The 19,922-nt window shown below is 40.7% G+C and overlaps 1 protein-coding gene across 1 annotated transcript in view; it reads left to right on the plus strand.

Annotated features, from left to right (window-relative positions):
* The window catches only part of LOC139454199 (protein unc-93 homolog A-like), a 30,886-nt gene extending 28,416 nt beyond the window's left edge, over positions 1-2,470 (plus strand). Inside the window, exon 7 of the mRNA XM_071235771.1 lies at positions 809-2,470. Coding sequence (XP_071091872.1) covers positions 809-1,038 — 230 coding nt within the window. The 3' untranslated portion in view covers positions 1,039-2,470. The remainder of the gene's footprint in view (positions 1-808) is intronic.
* Positions 2,471-19,922: the final 17,452 nt, after the last annotated feature.

A 19,922-nucleotide genomic window follows, 5' to 3' on the forward strand; every position in this document is an offset into this window, starting at 1 on the left:
CATCTGGAGTCGTTGATTTGCTCATGGTTAGATTGTCTCTTGAATTTGCAGAAATGCCACTGTTCACTCATTGAGCCATGTATTTGATCATGCCAGAAGTCCTAAACTATGTAGGAATGAAAAAGTTTAGTTGTCAACCATTTGAACATGTCTGATACGTTTCATTCTAATATTGCATTGTTTTCCGTAATTCATAATTTGACCTTCCAAGCAGGCCAAATATGATTCTAATTCTATCTAGTCCTTTGGAATAGACGTGTCCACTTATGGCCATCAAGAGAAAAAATGTTTAGATAACTGTCCAAGGTAACAATTTGAATGAAAAGTTGCTAAAAGAAATCCGGTCAAACCTCCTGAGCTAGTGAGTGTGTAAGTGAGTGAGTTTAACACCGCTTTGAACAGTATTCCAGTTAGATAAAGGCATGCCAGCTTGATGTTGGAGGAAAGCCATAAGTGATGCAGGTTTAAGACGTTTACCACTTTGGTGAAACCCACGAGCATGGGTATGTGCTTTCAAACCTGGAAACATATTCGTGGCGAAGCGGGTATTCGAACCAAGAATCACTGGTTTCTTGCGTGCCCAAGGGACGCAACTCTGCACGGCGAAAGGTGGCGCCCTATGAGTCGAGTGGGCCACCCGTGCCAGCTCCAAAGACTTGATTGTTGGTAAATGTTTATGAATTATAATTGAACAAGTAACAGTGCACTGTGTTGGTGTGTATGTTGCGGCTGTCTGTTTGCAACGTAGGCTTATAAATCGACAGAAAAGCCCTGATTTTATATTATTCAATAATGCTTTCTTCCACAGCATTTTACGGGTACCTCTTCACGGAAAACACCGAGGCGGCATTCGCAAATTATCGCTTGTGGGAATCGGTTGGCTTCATAGTAACATACGCCTACAACGACTTCTTGTTCACCTACATCAAGCTGTACGTGTGTATTGGGGTGATGTGTGTGGGTATGGCCGGCTATGCCATCACGGAGATGCTCGTCAGACGTAAACGTTCCGAATCGAGGGATCTCCAAAACAATTGAGCTTACTTTTGTGCATCCCTGTTAAATCAGGAAAACGGGGTTTCCCATTCAATATGTACTGGACTGTCTTATCTGCACGACTATGTTAAATATGTGCTATGTATAAGTTACATATTTCTTTGATAGAATTTTGTATACAGCTCGTACAAACAGGAGTCCCTGTAAATGAAGGAAATTGGTGGCATTGTTAATTGAGAGTGTTTGTCTCACAACCCTTCCCTGGTTTTGGTTTTTGTTATTGACATTGTCTTCAATGTGCGCATGTGTGTCGCAGGTAGATCATCATCATCATCATCATCATCATCATCATCATCACCTTCCACTACGCCAACACCCTGCATCATCAACAGCAATCAGGGTTATGGGTTAGTTTGATATGTTATAACAATGTTGCATATATGTTATTATTATTCCGATGGACCTTAATAATCTAGATAATGACTAGTATATTTACTTTGTTCATACCGTAGAGCTAGTATTCATTCCTTTCCATCACGGATTTTCAGTGATCGTTTCCTCAAATGTTCATGCTATATTGTGCCTATGACGCCACATGGAGTTTGTTTCGGCTAACCTAGACTGGTTATTCCCAGGCGTTGTCGTTTTATATAAACTATCAAATAAACTATAAAAAATATATGTAACCAAGGAGTGAAATATGTTTGCGATTTAATGTTTGACGTCCAATACTGATACAATACGATATGGGAGGATGGTGCCGACAGAACTATCTGGACGATTCTTTTAAACAGGGGAACGTCACTGTTCCGGATGAAATAAACTTTTTTCACAGATTTACGAATGTGACAAATGGAAATATCAAACAAATACTATTACGAATCGGTTTTTTAGATGTGTAAATGTAACCTTATGGTGATGGCTGCGAAATAGCCTGTCTATTAAACGCTTGTAGTTGTCCAGATTTGAATGGCGATCCTTTATGAAATTATGACAGGTAAACAAAGTACTGTTTGATCAGTGAACCCATGCATCCACAGGGACCGTTGGTCAAGTAGTCAACTAGTGGGTACAAATGTAGATCTATAATGCAAGAAGACCTTGAATCTACCTTTGATAAACATGTCACCAACATTTCATGTGGCAGGATAAGATACAATGTCATGCAAATATAAAGTTTCATGCCCCAGGAACTAACAATTATGATACTGAAATATTTTACCAAAGCCTGAACGCTAACTTTAAACCTTTAACTAATTTTAATCAAGTATGCAATATATATGTAAGCCAAAAGCCTCAATTTTGACACCCCGCAAAATGCAGTTTCTTATGAAAAGGCTGTAGAAATACACTGTGTGCTTCATGCTGATGTGTGTTTGACTTCATATATAATCATACGTCAAAGTGTTGTTCTTTATCGTACGTATGTTTTGTGTTGTGTATTTGCATACTTAATGAACCTTCTTTTAACCTATCTGCACTACTCTTGTTATTTGTCTTTTCAATCATGATAATCTCTAAAAGTGGTACACATTAACGCGTTTCCATTTGTGCAGTGCTGGTCATTTCCAGCTCACCCGTGCAAGCATCTTCCTACCCATGACGACACACATAGTCTTCTCCAATACATTTTACATATTGCATTGTTGTAATGGTTCGCGGGTAAGGGAGTGGAGAAACAATTGCACGAATGTGGCTCAAAACGCTGGGAGTCCCATTTAAGAATTTGTAGCCGATGGGAAAGACAAATCTGTTATTTCTATCGTCCAGTATAGTGAATTAGTCCATACGTGAGTTTAGGATAAAACGAAGAATGAACACGTTATATCATGAACAAAATACAGACAAAGGAGGGGGAAATGTGGTATGAAAGACTTGAACTGTAAGACAAAATTATGGTTGATATTTTAGACAGCTCTAATATCGTTTCTACTATAGATATATGTGCATCTTTAAGTATAATCTCTAACAAACCACACTCTACTCTATAGATATATGGTCATCTTCAAGTAAAACATCTAACAAACCACACACAACTCTATAGATAAACGTGCATCTTTAAATGTAACCTCCAAAAAAACACACACTACTCTACAGATATACATGCTTCTTTAAGCGTAACCTCTAACAAACATTAGACTACACTATAGATATACTTGCGTCTTTAAGTATGGCCTCTTATAAACCACACACTACTCTATAGATATGTGCGTATCTTCAAGTGTAACCACCAAAAAAACCAAATGATACTCTATAGATATACGTGCTTCTTTAAGTGAGACCTCTAACAAACCACACATTACTCTATAGATATACGTGCTTCTTTAAGTGAGACCTCTAACAAACCACACATTACTCTTTAGATATACGTGCTTCTTTAATTGAGACCTCTAACAAACCACACAATACTCTATAGATATACGTGCATCTTTAAACGAGACCTCAAACAAACCACATAATACTCTATAGATATACGTGCTTCTTTAAGTGAAACCTCTAACAAACCATAGACTACTCTATAGATATACGTGCATTTTAAGTTGTAACCTCTAACAAACCACACACTACTCAATAGGCATATGTGCATCTTTAAGTGTAACCTCTAACACACATTACACTTCACTATAGATATATGTGCGTCTTTAAGTATGACCTCTAACACATCACACACTACTCTATAGATATAAGTGCATCTTAAAGTATAACCTCTAAGAAACCACACAATACTCTATTGAAATACGTACATCTTTAGTGTAACATCTAACACACTAAAATAGAGATATACGTGCTTCTTTAAGCGTAACCTCTAACGAACATTACACTTCACTATAGATATATGAGCGTCTTTAAGTATGACCTCTAACACATCACACACTACTCTATAGATAATGTGCGTCTTTAAGTATGACATCTAACAAACCACACACAATATATAGATATACGTGCTTATTTAAGCGTAACCTCTAACGAACATTACACTACAATATAGATATACGTGCTTCTTTAAGTGTGACCTCTAACAAACCCGGTTCTAACATTAAGGTAATGTGTGACGTTACTGTCTCTCATACATTAAGGTAGTGTGTGAGGTTACTGTCTGTCATACAGAAAGGTAATGTGCGACGTTACTGTCTGTCATACATTAGGGTAATGAGTGAGGTTACTGTCTGTCTTATATTAAGGTAAAGCATGAGCTTACTGTCTGTCATACATTAAGGTAGTGTGTAAGGTTAATGTCTGTCATACATAAAGTTAATGTTTGGGGTTAATATCTGTCTTACTTTTAGGTAATGTGTGAGGTTACTGTATGTCATACATTAAGATAGTGTGTGAGGTAGTGTGTGAGGTTACTGTTAATCACCGTAACCTCACAGATCACCAAGATGACCCCAGATAGTAGCCCCATACATCACCTTGATGTACCCAAGACGGTAACCCCACACATCACCTTCATCTACCCCAGACAGTAACCTCACACATCACCTTCATCTACCCCCGACGGTAACCTCACACATCACCTTGATGTACCCCAGACGTTAACCTCACACATCACCTTGATGCACCCCAGACGGTAACCTCACACATAATCTTGATGTACCCAAGACGGTAACCTCACACATAACCTTGATGTACTCCAGACGGTAACCCCACACATCAACTTGATGCACCCCAGACGGTAACCTCACACATAATCTTGATGTACCCAAGACGGTAACCTCACACATAACCTTGATATACTCCAGACGGTAACCCTACACGTCACCTTGATGCACCCCAGACGGTAACCCTACTCATCACCTTGAAGTACTCAAGACGGCAACCACACACATCACCTTGATATACACCAGACGGTAACCCCACACAACACCTTCATGAACCCCAGACCGTAATCCCACACATCACCTGTATGTCCCCGAGACAGTAACCAAAGACATCACCTGGATGTACCTTAGACCGTAACCCCAAACATCACCTTGATGTACTCTAGACGAAAATCCCACACATCACCGTGATGTACTCCAGACGGTTACCCCAGACATCACCTTGATCTACCCCAGACGGTAACCTCACACATCTCTTTGATAGACACAAGACGGTAACCCTACACGTCACCTTGATGTACCCCAGACGGTAACCCTACACATCACCTTGAAGTACTCAAGACGGCAACCACAAACATCACCTTGATATACACTAGACGGTAACCCCACACAACACCTTCATGAACCCCAGACCGCAATCCCACACATCACCTGTATGTCCCCGAGACAGTAACCAAAGACATCACCTGGATGTACCTTAGACCGTAACCCCAAACATCACCTTGATGTACTCTAGACGAAAATCCCACACATCACCGTGATGTACTCCAGACGGTTACCCCAGACATCACCTTGATCTACCCCAGACGGTAACCTCACACATCTCTTTGATAGACACAAGACGGTAACCTAACACATCACCTTGATGTACCCCAGACGGTAACCCCACACATCACCTTGATGTACCCCAGACGGTAACCCCACACATCACCTTGATGTACCCGAGACCGTAACCTCACACATCACGTGGATGTACCCTAAGACCCTAACCCCACACATCAGCTTGATGTACTCCAGACGGAACCCCCGCACATCACCTTGATGTACCCGAGACGGTAACCCAAAGCATCACCTTCATGTACACCAGACGGTAACCCCACACATCACCTTCATGTACTCCAAACGGTAGTCTGACACTTAATCTTGAGGTACACTTAGACCCTAACCCCAGACATTAGTCTGATGTACACCAGCCCGTTATTTAACCCCACACATAAGCTTGATTTACTCCAGACGGTAGTCCCACATATCATCTTGATCAGACGGTAACATTACACATGACCTTGATGTATACCAGACGGTAACCCCAGACATCACCTTGAAAGTACACCAGACGGTAACCTCAGACATCACCTTGATGTACTCCAGTCGGTAACATTACACATGACCTTGATCTACTTCAGACGGTAACATTACACATAACCTTGATCTACTTCAGACGGTAACATTACGCATGACCTTGATGTACACCAGACGGTAACCCAAGACATAACCCTGATGTACTCCAGACGGTAACCCCATACATCACCTTTATGTACACAAGACGGTTACCCCACACATCACCTTGATGTACTCCATATGGTAACCCCACACATCACCTTGCTCTACCCCAGACCGTAACCCCACACACCACCTTGATGTACCCCAGACGGTTACCCCACACATCACCTTGCTCTACCCCAGACCGTAACCTCACACATTACCTGGATGTACCCCAGACGGTTACCCCACACATCACCTTGATGTACCCCAGGCAGTAACCCCACACATCACCTTGATGTACCCCAGACTGTAACCCCACACATCACCTTGATGTACACCAGACAGTAACCCCACACATCACCTTGATGTACCCCAGACTGTAACCCCACACATCACCTTGATGTACACCAGATTATAAACACGCTCTGACGGTCTGGGATAAATTAGGTTGTAAGAATTTAGGCGATTATCACGATCTGTACTTAAAAACCGATGTACTGTTACTCACTGATATATTCGAGATATTTAGAAAGACATGTTTAAAACAATACGGCTTGGACCCGGCATGGTCCCGGACTATCATGGGATGCATTGTTGAAGAAGACCGGTGTAGAACTAAAACTACTCACAGATTACGATATGCACTAGTTTATTGAGAAAGGATTAAGAGGTGGTATATCGATTGCAGCGAAAAGGTATTCTAAGGCTAATAATAAATTAGTGGAAGGATATGATCCGAGTAAACCCGACACGCACATATTATATCTCGACGCTTACAATTTGTACGGATGGGCTATGAGTCAACCTTTACCCACGGGTGGTTTTGAGTGGATCGATGATATCGAAGTGAATAATATCCATAATATCAATGCGAATGATGCGAATAAAGGGTACATACTAGAAGTTGACTTGGAATATCCAAATTCATTACATAAAGACCATAACAGTTATCCGCTAGCTCCCGAAAGATTAATGGTTAATAAAGATTGGATGTCGGAATATCAACACTCCTTGATGGGTAATACTAGGTTAGCTAACATAGAAAAACTCGTACCAAATTTGATGGATAAGACAAAATATATAGTTTACTACAGAAATCTCCAGTTATATCTATCGTTAGGTATGAAACTAAAGAAAATACACAGAGTTCTAAAGTTTGATCAAAGCCCTTGGATGGAGCCCTATATAAGGCTGAACACAGAATTAAGAAAGATAGCTACCAGCAATTTCGAAAAGAATCTATATAAGCTCAAGAATAACTCAGTATTTGGTAAAACTATGGAGAATCTAAGAAAGCGTGTTGATGTTAAATTAGTCAGGTCTAATGAGGAAGAAAGACTCGGGAAACTTATAGCCAGTCCGGCTTTTAACAGAAGCAAGATATTCGATAATGACTTAGCCGCGTTGCATATGCAGAAGAGTAATATAAAATTCAATAGACCGGTGTACGTCGACTTGTCAAAACACTTAATGTATGACTTTTATTACAACGAACTTAAGAAGCAATACGGCGGTAGATGCGAGGTGTTATATACAGACACAGATTCTTTGTTGATGGAAATACAAACCGAGGATGTGTATAAAGATATGGCAGAAAAAAAATAGATATGTACGACACGAGCGATTACCTAAAAGATAACCCACTGCACAGCGTAGTAAATAAAAAGGTGTTAGGTAAGAAGAAGGATGAATGTGCTGGGACCCCTATAGCGGAGTATGTCGGATTAAGACCTAAGATGTATTCTATAAAGAAGTCCCATAATGGGGAGATAAGAAAAGCCAAGGGTGTTAAGAAGTATGTAGTAAAAAAGCATATCAAACACGAACAGTATAAAGAATCATTAATCAATGGTAGAACATTCAAACATGAGATGAACACTTTAAGAAGTGTCAATCACAGGATATATGGATTAAGAATGAACAAGACATCATTATCCCCATTAGATACAAAGAGATGGATTGATAAGGATGGTGTAACTACCTATGCTTATGGTTATTTAGGGTTGTAATACAGTATCGTTTGGAACTATGAACAACTCTTCTCGTACAAATGCCCTGCCCGGTCGATCTTTAAGATAATAAAGAATAGGCTCTGCTTCTTTCATAACCAATCGACTAATGTTATATGTCTTTAGAGACCAAATCGGATTGGTTGCGTGACGTAGGCCTCCTTCCAGTTCACCGGGCTGGTATAAATATCTTACGCTTACTCTATCCGGAAGTTTTTGTTCTTTGCCTCTCCTCGGTGCTGAAGATTCGGAAGTCACATATTTCATTTTAATCGCATCGGATGGTTTCTTACCGATTAATCTCGTTACTTCATTATTCAGCGCTGATACAACAGCTGATAATTGTGTCACCCATTCGGTTGATCTCAATCGTTCGGATTTCATTTCGATCCCATACTGATAGCCAAACAAACGTTCCGCTAATGTCCGGTTAAATCTTTCCACGATAGCTTGACTGCGGTGGGCCTCTTTCACCACGGACGATTTCGACATCGCGCTTTGTTAACAGTTTGGTTACCGATCCCATAAACTCGCAACCGGGATCTACTTGAAATAACTTAGGCCATTTTAGCGGTCTGCGTTTATATATGCGGCTCAGTGCATTAGCTACTTCTGTTGAATCTTTTGAGGTTAATGACTCAGCCTCTTTGTATTGACAAGCCACATCCACTATGGTTAAAGCGTATTTATATGTTTTGCGTCTAACCTTATCGTGGAGAAGAAACAAGAGGTCAGCCTGATGAACTTCATTCGTTGTGAAAATATCAAACTTCTTCCTCGGTATATAACGCGGTGCCGGTAAGTATATTTGCCACACCTCTAGTTTCTTTAACCAATTCATGGCCACATCTTTAGATACCTTAGCCGGGGTGGCTATTATTTTTATTGCTCCTACACCTTTCCTTTCGTGGGCTAAATTAAATTTTATTCATTATTAATTAATATTGATGTTTCTTTTAATACAACTTATGACTATCGTTGAATCGCATCATCATTTACACATAAAGAAATTCCCTCTGTAGTCGTGGTATTGGTATATAAATCTGGCTCCAGTGGAAGTGGTCCAGAACCCCTATTACATATACTACTTCTACCCCAGACGGTAACCCCACACATTACCTTGATGTACTCAAGACGGTAATCCCACACATCACCTTGATGTATCCGAGACGGTAACCCCACACATGACCTTGATGTACCCCAGACGGTAACCCCACATATGACCTTGATGTACCCTAAGACCCTAACCCCACACATCATCTTGACGTACTCGAAACGGTAACCCCACACATCACATTGATGTATCCGAGACGGTAACCCCACACATGACCTTGATGTACCCCAGACGGTAACCCCACATATGACCTTGATGTACCCCAGACAGTAACCCCACACATCACCTTGATGTACTAGAGACGGTAACCCCACACATCAATTTGATGTACACCAGACGGTAATCCCAGACATCACCTTGATGTACCCCAGACGGTAGCCCAACGCATCACTTTGATGTACACCGGACGGTAATTCCACACATCACCTTGATGTACACCAGACGGTAGCCCAACACATCAATTTGATGTACACCAGACGGTAATCCCAGACATCATCTTGATGTCCCCCAGAAGGTAACCCCACACATCAATTTGATGTACACCAGACGGTAACCCCACACATCACTTTGATGTACACCAGACGGTAATCCCAGACATCACCTTCATGTACCCCAGACGGTAGCCCAACACATCAATTTGATGTACACCAGACGGTAATCCCAGACATCACCTTGATGTACCCCAGACGGTAGCCCAACACATCAATTGTATTCGCTTCTTGTATTCGTACATTGCTTTTTACATATGGCTTTGGTTTCATTTGGCTGTCCCAGACAATTGGTAATGCAAATGCTTTCATTAAGTACTTTCGCATGCGTGCCATTGACATGTTTCATCAGAAATGGCATTCAGATATTTATGAAAGTTCAAGATATTATACTTATCGCCAATTCAAGTCATTGCTTGAACCAGAATCCTATTTATCAAATTTACGGTACAGGAATTCTCGTAACACCCTTATTCGTTTCAGACTTGGCCTGAATGATCTAAAAATTAACACAGGGAGATTTTCATCTATTGAAAAATCGATACGATTATGCCCATTTTGTGACATTGTTGTCGAAGATGAATACCATTTCATGTTTATTTGCCCTATATACGAAAAATCTAAGAGACAAGTACTTACCGCAGTGGTCTCTATCTCATTTTAATGCTAAAAGATTGTCTTCATTACTGTCTTGCAAGGATCTTATAACACAACATCAACTGGCTTTGTACATACATAATGCTTTTTTGTTACGAAGTGAATTGTTACCTTGACTTTGTATTTTATAAAATATGTTATGTAACTCCGTTGTATATGGGCCTGTGGCCTTTCATACAATAAAGAATTGAATTGAATTGAATCAATTTGATGTACACCAGACGGTAACCCCACACATCACTTTGATGTACACCAGACGGTAGCCCCACACATCAATTTGATGTACACCAGACGGTAATCCCACACATCAATTTGATGTACACCAGACGGTAATCCCACACATCAATTTGATGTACACCAGACGGTAACCCCACACATCACTTTGATGTACACCAGACGGTAACCCCAGACATCACCTTGATGTACCCCAGACGGTAGCCCAACACATCAATTTGATGTACACCAGACGGTAATCCTAGACATCATCTTGATGTCCCCCAGAAGGTAACCCCACACATCAATTTGATGTACAACAGACGGTAATCCCACACATCACCTTGATGTTCCCCAGACGGTAGCCCAACACATCAATTTGATGTACACCAGACGGTAATCCCACACATCACCTTCATGTACCCCAGACGGTAGCCCAACACATCAATTTGATGTACACCAGACGGTAATCCCAGACATCATCTTGATGTCCCCCAGAAGGTAGCCCCACATATCAATTTGATGTACACCAGACGGTAACCCCACACATCACTTTGATGTACACCTGACGGTAATCCCAGACATCACCTTGATGTACTCCAGACGGTAGCCCCACACATCAATTTGATGTACACCAGACGGTAATCCCAGACATCACCTTGATGTACACCAGACGGTAGCCCAACACATCAATTTGATGTACACCAGACGGTAATCCCAGACATCATCTTGATGTCCCCCAGAAGGTAGCCCCACACATCAATTTGATGTGAGTGAGTGAGTATGGTTTTACGCCGCTTTTAGCAATATTCCAGCAATATCACGGCGGGGGACACCAGAAATGGGCTTCACACAATGTACCCATGTCGGGAATCGAACCCGGGTCTTTGGCGTGACGAACGAACGCTTTAACCACTAGGCTACCCGACTGCCCTCAATTTGATGTACACCAGACGGTAACCCCACACATCATCTTGATGTACACCAGACGGTAATCCCAGACATCACCTTGATGTACACCAGACGGTAGCCCCACACATCAATTTGATGTACACCAGACGGTAATCCCAGACATCACCTTGATGTACTCCAGACGGTAGCGCCACACATCAATTTGATGTACACCAGACGGTAATCCCACACATCACCTTGATGTACACCAGACGGTAGCCCCACACATCAATTTGATGTACACAAGACAGCAACCCCACACATCACCTTGATGTACACCAGACGGTAGCCCCACACATCAATTTGATGTACACCAGACGGTAATCCCACACATCATCTTGATGTACACCAGAAGGTAACCCCACACATCAATTTGATATACACAAGACAGCAACCCCACCCATCACCTTGATGTACACCAGACGGTAGCCCAACACATCAATTTGATGTACACCAGACGGTAATCCCATACATCATCTTGATGTCCCCCAGAAGGTAACCCCACACATCAATTTGATGTACACAAGACAGCAACCCCACACATCACCTTGATGTACACCAGACGGTAGCCCCACACATCAATTTGATGTACACCAGACGGTAGCCCCACACATCAATTTGATGTACACCAGACGGTAATCCCAGACATCATCTTGATGTCCCCCAGACGGTAGCCCCACACATCACCTTGATGTAACCCAGACGGTAGCCCCACACATCACCTTGATGTACACCAGACGGTAGCCCCACACATCAATTTGATGTACACCAGTAACCTCACATATCACCTTGATGTACCCAAGACGGTAATGCTACACATCGACCTTGATGTACCCCAAACGGTACCCCCCCCCCCCCCGCTATTACATAACATTTTCAAAAGTTTTCATTGTAGTTTTTCAAAAATATTTTCGTGAAAACATCTAAATTAACATTTCAGAAATGATTTTCAACCATTCAAATGTTATCGAAACGTGTTTGAAATGTTATTCAAGAACATCAGTCTTTAACATAGCGATAATGTTTCATAACATGTTATCACAATGTTTTCCACACGTTGCAGAAATGTTTTGCCGAAACATATTTAATGAAATGTCATCATCATGTTTTAAATACAGTGTGTACATATATGTAAAATCACCCGAATAAGGTGTAAATGTTTTATAATTATTCAAAATGTTATTGAAATATTTTTTAAATGCTTTTCAAGAACATCATGCCATAACATAGGTGAACATATTTCATAACATGTTCTTACAATGTTTTAAACACTTTGCAGAAATGTTATGCTAGAAAGTATTTCATGAAATGTTATTAAAATGTTTTTAAAATGTTATTCAAGAACAACATGCTGTAACGCAGGCGATACTGTTTCATGGCATATTACTGCAATATTTTCATGAAATGTTATCGCCATGTATTAAAGTGAGTACTGATCACGACCCCAACAGCCTATAGTTGAACACAAGTTCCCCAGCTAGCACACTCCGTTTTAATAATGCTAGAACATGTTCACAACATGTTTACGTTCTTCTACGTCAAGGCAACGAAGCGGTAGTTGCACCGACATTTTGGAAGAGTGCGCATGCGCTTCGAACTGTTACAACGATTAATTTGCTTTCTCTAAGCGATTCATGGCTTGCAACGCGCCCCTAGACTGCCAGGTGTCGGATTTTCATTTTTGTGGAAGCCTCGGTGGCTGAGGGGGGTAGACAATAACATTCCTGAAAGCCTAACAACTGCACTAGAGATTACAACTACACAATACGTAATAATCGAAGTGAAAACTGTAATGGTGCATATGCGGAAAATATATTCCCGAATGTACTTTTTCAAACATGATCTGTGGTTGAAAGCCATTGTTAGCAGCAGTGGCATTATTAAACGTGGCATTGAGATGAAGTTCACAATGCATAAAGGCCCTGGTGTAAATAACTATGAAAATACAGTTGTAGTAGTTTATTAAAGTGTCATACGCACATACAATATTAAATTGATGCACATAATACCAAAGGTGTATGGAGTGTGTCCAGTCAGACATTGGCTTATGAGACACTTATTGATATATATAATGTGAGAGGTGGGAAATTTAGCTACGAAATCAGAAGACTCACAGGAAACATTAACAAACTCCTCGATTCAACCATGAAAAAAAAGGAAGGATAGATAGAGATGTAATTTAATAATCACGGCGACGACTGTCGTCTCTTAAACATTTTAAAAAGCGTTGCGGAAAGAAATTTTTGTAAAAAGTTTGAATTCATTAAGTTAATAAATTTCTCTTCGCATATCACATTAAAATTTCAGTTGTTGCACAATATAAATATGCACAAAGAAAAGAATTAAGCACACACCCTATTTCTGAACCATGACAAATGGCAAAAACCATGGTATGGGATTAGTGACCACAGGAGCTGGGCGATACCAATGTCATCGTATAGAACAAATATTTGACAACAAATAAAGAAGATATTGGTGAGTTGTGATTGAAATTTACTGACAAAAACATCAAGGTAACACAGGTACTGTTTTTGACCTTAGACAATACCTAAAAAAAGTATGGAGCTGCAGGATTAAGTAAACGAGTTACGTTTGATGTTTTATGTGAAAATGTTCCTTAAAGCATCTACTTGACATGACACGAGAATCAGCTCAGTAGCGGGTATAACCGCCACGTCCCTGGATGACGTATTCCACCCTATGTCTCATGCCTCTAGTCAGACGTTGGGTCTGTTGATGGGTCAACAACAACCACTCCTGCTGCAGTGCAGTGCTGCTTCCAAGTGGCGTAAATCCCAAACATGTTCAAGGGGGTTCAAATCTGGGCTCATTGCTGGCCAGGGTAGAGTCGTTATTGCTTTGGCCCTCATGTAATCTGCGACTGCATGCGAACGATGAGGCCTTGTATTGTCATCCATGTACTGAGGTCGAGTATCAAGAGGGTGGTTGTCAAAATGAGGAACCACGTCTGGCCTCATAACGTCCCGGATGTACTGATCCCCTGTTAAATGGCCCCTTATGGTGACCAAATCCAACCTGCAATCATGAGAGATACACCCCCAAACCATTATCGAGCCCCCGCCATGTGCAACAGTCGGTTTAATGTTCCTAGGGGCGTAGGCCGTGTTCCGGTGCCTCCAAACTGTCGTTCTTCCATGAGTGACGTGGAGCAGAAAGCGACTTTCGTCTGACCAAGGGATCCGTCTCAAAGTTCTCAGATTCCAGTTCTGGCGCGCAATACACCATGATAACGAGCAGCTTTGTGGTGATCTGTCAACAATGGACACTTTATGACTCGTCCAGCCCTCAGTCCTGCTGCTTTCAGCTGGTTCCTGAATAACCATTTAAAACCGAGCTTAAGAAAGAAATTTTAACGTTTGGATATACTGCTGTTAGAAACACTATAGGGTAGCATGCTGCACGGGCATACCGTGCAGGGCACACGAGCTTTCGTCACGCATGACTGATTACATCTCAAGAAAACATAATTCTACCCGTAATTATATCTTTCATGACTGTTACAAATATTGGGACTAAACAAAATTGAATTTTATTATGCCTCAAAGTGAGATTGACCAATCAGAGAGCAGAACTACTGACCCTACGAGACATTCGTCACCACTCTGCCCTTTCCGTAACCTTCGGCTTGTCCCGGAATAAAAAGAGTTGGTCACCATCAGTAATTATCCAAGATATTCAGATGTAACATGTCATTAAGTTATAGTGGCCTTAGACTGCTGTTGTGTCTCTTAAATTGTAATGACAACTCGAACTGCTATGGTTGACTTAAAAAATAGTCTTGGTTCTCAGTCACCACCGCATCATAATAAAGTCTGCAGAACATTTCGGGGGGGTTTCCATTAAAAAAACATCACTTAATATTCCGTGAACACACAACCTCAGCAGTGAAATATTGCAATACGAGGCTAAACCTGATCAAATAGAGTGCAGAGTTATTACTCTTTACATCATGTTACATGAGCACTGATCTATTGCACATCTCCTATTTGGATCATGGTGGCAGATTCTGAGAAGGAGTTTGTGTGCTTGAGATTAATATTACTATGTGTAACTGTCTCTAAAAATAAGCCTGAAATAGCTTTCAGCTGTACATCCCACATTTTCTCCCTTATCCATGGGTGATCCACTTAAAAAAATACCCCAAATCATAACTGAAAAGAATTTGTAATGCTGTGATAGAAAGACATTGTGTCTCTAACTTCTCAGGTTCATTAAAAACAGTTTGGCTACAATAAGAAGAACATTATTGTGCATAGCCGAGCAATATGTATAAAACGCCAACGCTTGGACTGACGGAGCGCTAATCCTGGATGCGAAAGGAGAGGTGAAGGTCATGCCCAAGTGGCCCGGATTTGTTGCGAATGATGTTTTTTTTTCTCATTAGCAATTTTTGAAAGAATGTTTAACAGTTCATTCGTACTCTTCAAAATTTAGTTGTATATGAATACATGTTGATGTTTTTTATGTAGTATTTCTAAACTGAAGCGATGGAATTACACGTCGATGTTAATATGGTTACAGGCTGCATAGGCTCTGCGATTATGTGCAAGGCGTAGAGACGGAACGCAGCCGATAACAGAAACAAACCAAACGACGTATGTAAGGTACACTGTGAGTGGTGCTCTATTTGTCTGCCATGTTCACCCTCAGTAGATCTAATTACTTTTACTGTTGATGTTATACATTGAACCATTCGAGATTCTATAAGATGAAGCTAAAATATTAAAAATCTAGGTTGTTTAATATTGGATCCATTTTGACAGCTTGCTCACTGTAAAACATTCCATTCCCTTACTCAACTATATATGGACATTATTTTCTTGGAATATAAAGAGTTCAAACAGGTATGAACAGCACATGACAACATACCAAAATTAGAAAACTGCGCCAAATATTCTAACACTGTTAGTAAAATAATTGGACATTATCCAATCGTGATATACTAGATATGCATGCTTTCTAGATCAGTCAAAGAGAATATTGTTATTTGGAAAATGAAACCACGTGTATCCATTATACTACCACAACATTAGATCAGCTGTTTCATTTGACGTCATCCACGTCACAACAAGCGAGGTCAAATCACGCGCACCTGTCCAGACGACAAATTTACAGCGGCGAGAAATCATCCACCGTCTATTGGGCTATTCGAATAAAATTGCAGACTGTAACGAAATGAAATAAAGTTTACTCATTGCTGACATTTCAGATAACATATCAAATAAGAGTTGAAGACGTGCAATACATAATCATACGTTAATCGAGAGTACAGGGTACATATATTAATATTAGATCTTAATATCCATGGCAGAATGTTGGAAATACGAGCTGTCGTGTTATGATAATATATTCCATTTTCTGAAGAGATTAGTAATGTGTATTTGATGATAAATATATGCATACACAATTGGTTATCAATTATCTTGTACAATCACAGCATGTACCATGTACATTAGACTCACGGAAAACACTATTTCAGCAAACTAATCACAGCGCCATTATCACAGTTCCAATGAAAGGAAAAACAAATACCAAGACGTATTGCTGTCACCATTGTAGAAGTTATGTTGATGTTTTCAGTAGTTGTATTATATTTGTATCGCATGTACCATCGACAGAAACGGGGGCCGAGCTACCACATGTGGAACCGACCTGACACCAAGTTGTTTACATTATGGCGTCAGCTCACGTTAGATGTCGTGGCCACACTTTTGAAATCTCCTTTTGCGACAAAATGTGAAACAGTTAGGGCAAATCACTCAGACGGTCAGGTAGTTTGAGCAATCACACATGACTCTTAGTCATCTAATATGAAAAAAGGTATCAGTTATTTGTCTAAACTGGTGAGTATGTAGGAGCAAGGCTTAGAAATTGCGCAAGGAAAACGCGTTATGAAAAACAGCTGCAGATAGGGAATCTGCAAACAAAACAGCTGAATTGCAAAGGAACAAGGAAATCCAAAACGTTGGTGTTGACAACATATTTGTCACAGGGTTGTGACCCTTGCTTCATGTTTTTTAACTCGGTACATATATACTGCCAGGTTCTCTTTGACACTACTGAAGCTATATAAATGAAACTTTCCGTGCTTATCTAAGGTACAAACTCCAAAAGATGGTTTTAAGAATGTATTTTGTATGGAGTTATGGCCTTTGCTTCATGCTTTTTTAACTTAAAGGAATGGGGGAAAAGTTTATCTGGCGAACACCTGAAGCCACATAAATGAAATTTTGGGGCTTAAAAACTGGTTTGAGATTGTATGTTTCACACCCGCCTTGTTGCTGTTGGCTACACTGTTTTCTTGTAAATAATAATAATAATAATAATAATAATAATAATAAAGTTTGCCATTATATTCTGCTCTCTGTGTTCAATTATAAGTATACTCACACGCAAAAGAAACGCAAGTCAAGTATGCAGTATACATGTTATTCATTTTCAACAGTAAAGACAAGAAATACTAATAGGGCAAGATTGACAAAAATGAGACTGAAGACAGTTTAAGGGATTCAAAGGCAGATGACATAATTGTTTTTTTCTCCAAATGTTAAGGGCTTACACAGTTTCGGGTCAATACCCAAAATGTCAGTCAATAGCTGATGTGACCACCATTAGCGTTGATCACTGCCACACACCTCCTGTACATTGAGTGGATCAGACGATTTGTGAAGGCCCTAGGGATCCTCCTGCACACACCCAGAGCAGTTGTGCGTAGTTCATCGGCAGCTGTAGGGACTGGGCGCACATTGTGCAGACGCCTTTGAACCTCATCCCACAAGTGTTCGATGGGGTTCCGATCAGGGCTGGCCACGGTAGAATACGATTGTTGAGTTGTTGCAGAAAGACCATGGTAGTTCTGGCAACATGGGGACGAGCGTTGTCCTGCTGGAAAATGTGTTGTTGATGTTGTGCAAAAAATGGAACAACGTGGGGTCTGATCACTTGGTCGATATACCGCTGAGCAGTGACGCCGTGTCCCCGACCTTCAGAAAGCACATGGTTCCAAGTCTCGCATTACTTCCAATCCCTGCCCATATCATGACGCTAGGTCCACCCCATGGATCCCTTTCCACAACGTGTCTGTCAGCGAAACGATCACCTCGACGCAGCCAAATTATGACTCTTCCGTCTGCATGGGAGACATAAAAGCGACTTTCATCAGAGAAGATGACACGCCTACACTCACGATGACGCCAATTGCGATGACCATGTGCCCACTGAAGTCGTGCTTGTCGATGCCGTGGTTGGAGAACAGGACAACGTGCTGGTCGGCGACATCTGAAGTTGTTGGAACGGAGACGTCGGATCACAGAGTCCGGGCTCATGTGTCGATTATGTGTTCCTATTGTCTGTCGAGCACTTGCACTTGCAGTTAGGAACGGATGTCGCTGGTGTTGACGGGTAATCTGCCGATCTTGTCGAGGTGTGGTGACCCTAGGACGACCGCTCCGAGGAAGGTCATCTGTGGTCTGTGTAGCATTGTATCGATGCAGGAGACGGTAAATTGTGGTTATGTTAACGTTGAAATGGGGGGCAACATCTTGGACAGACTATCCAGCTTCCAAAGGTTCGATAGCCTGGTTTCTCTGAATTTGAGTTAGGCGTGGCATTGTTGACCAATGAGTGGTAGGTCCAAGAATCGGCCACAGTTTTATACCCATTTCAGTTCGTAACAGTTCGTGCATTTTCCATTTCTCGAGAAATGGGTGCATGATACCCACGTACACATTGAAATGGTGCGTTTTGGCGATTCGTTTTTTATGTTGCGTTTTTACTCGGGGCTTCCAAAATGCAACCAAAAATATTGATAACACCATCAGGCTGCACTACATGCTAAAATTCGTATCAATTTATGGTTCCATGTTTGTTACCTATTTGCTTAATACCACTTGCGTTTCTTTTGCGTGTGAGTATATTAACTATACACATGTATTAGGGTACATACAAAATAGTACTGTAACTAGTGTAAGCATTTCGATTGTTTCGTACAGCTAGAAGTATTCATATTATTCAAAGTATTAACCATGATAAAAAATTATCTTTTTAAAAATTCAGTATTTTTTAATTTTTCCTTTTCTCTTTGTAACTTTAACATCAGAGCTAGCTGTCGCTTTGGAAATGTTTAGATTTATATACCCTAACACTACACTAGGAAAGGTTCTATTGTGGCATCATTTACATGAAATATTAAGATGAGAAATGTCAGTAATGACTACTGCAGGGAACAGCCTATTTAAGACAATAAAAAATGAAAAAGCTAAGTTAGGAAAAAAATAAAGTTTGGATGTTTTTTACTATTTTTGAAGATTTCGACAATTCAAAACGATTATTGCAAGTTGTTAGCCATTTGTTTTCATACTTTATGCACTATCTGGAAGAAAGTCAAGAA

This window comes from Haliotis cracherodii, unplaced genomic scaffold (genome assembly GCF_022045235.1).
Source record: "Haliotis cracherodii isolate W230 unplaced genomic scaffold, xgHalCrac1.p SCAF_10, whole genome shotgun sequence".
Lineage (NCBI taxonomy): Eukaryota > Metazoa > Mollusca > Gastropoda > Lepetellida > Haliotidae > Haliotis > Haliotis cracherodii.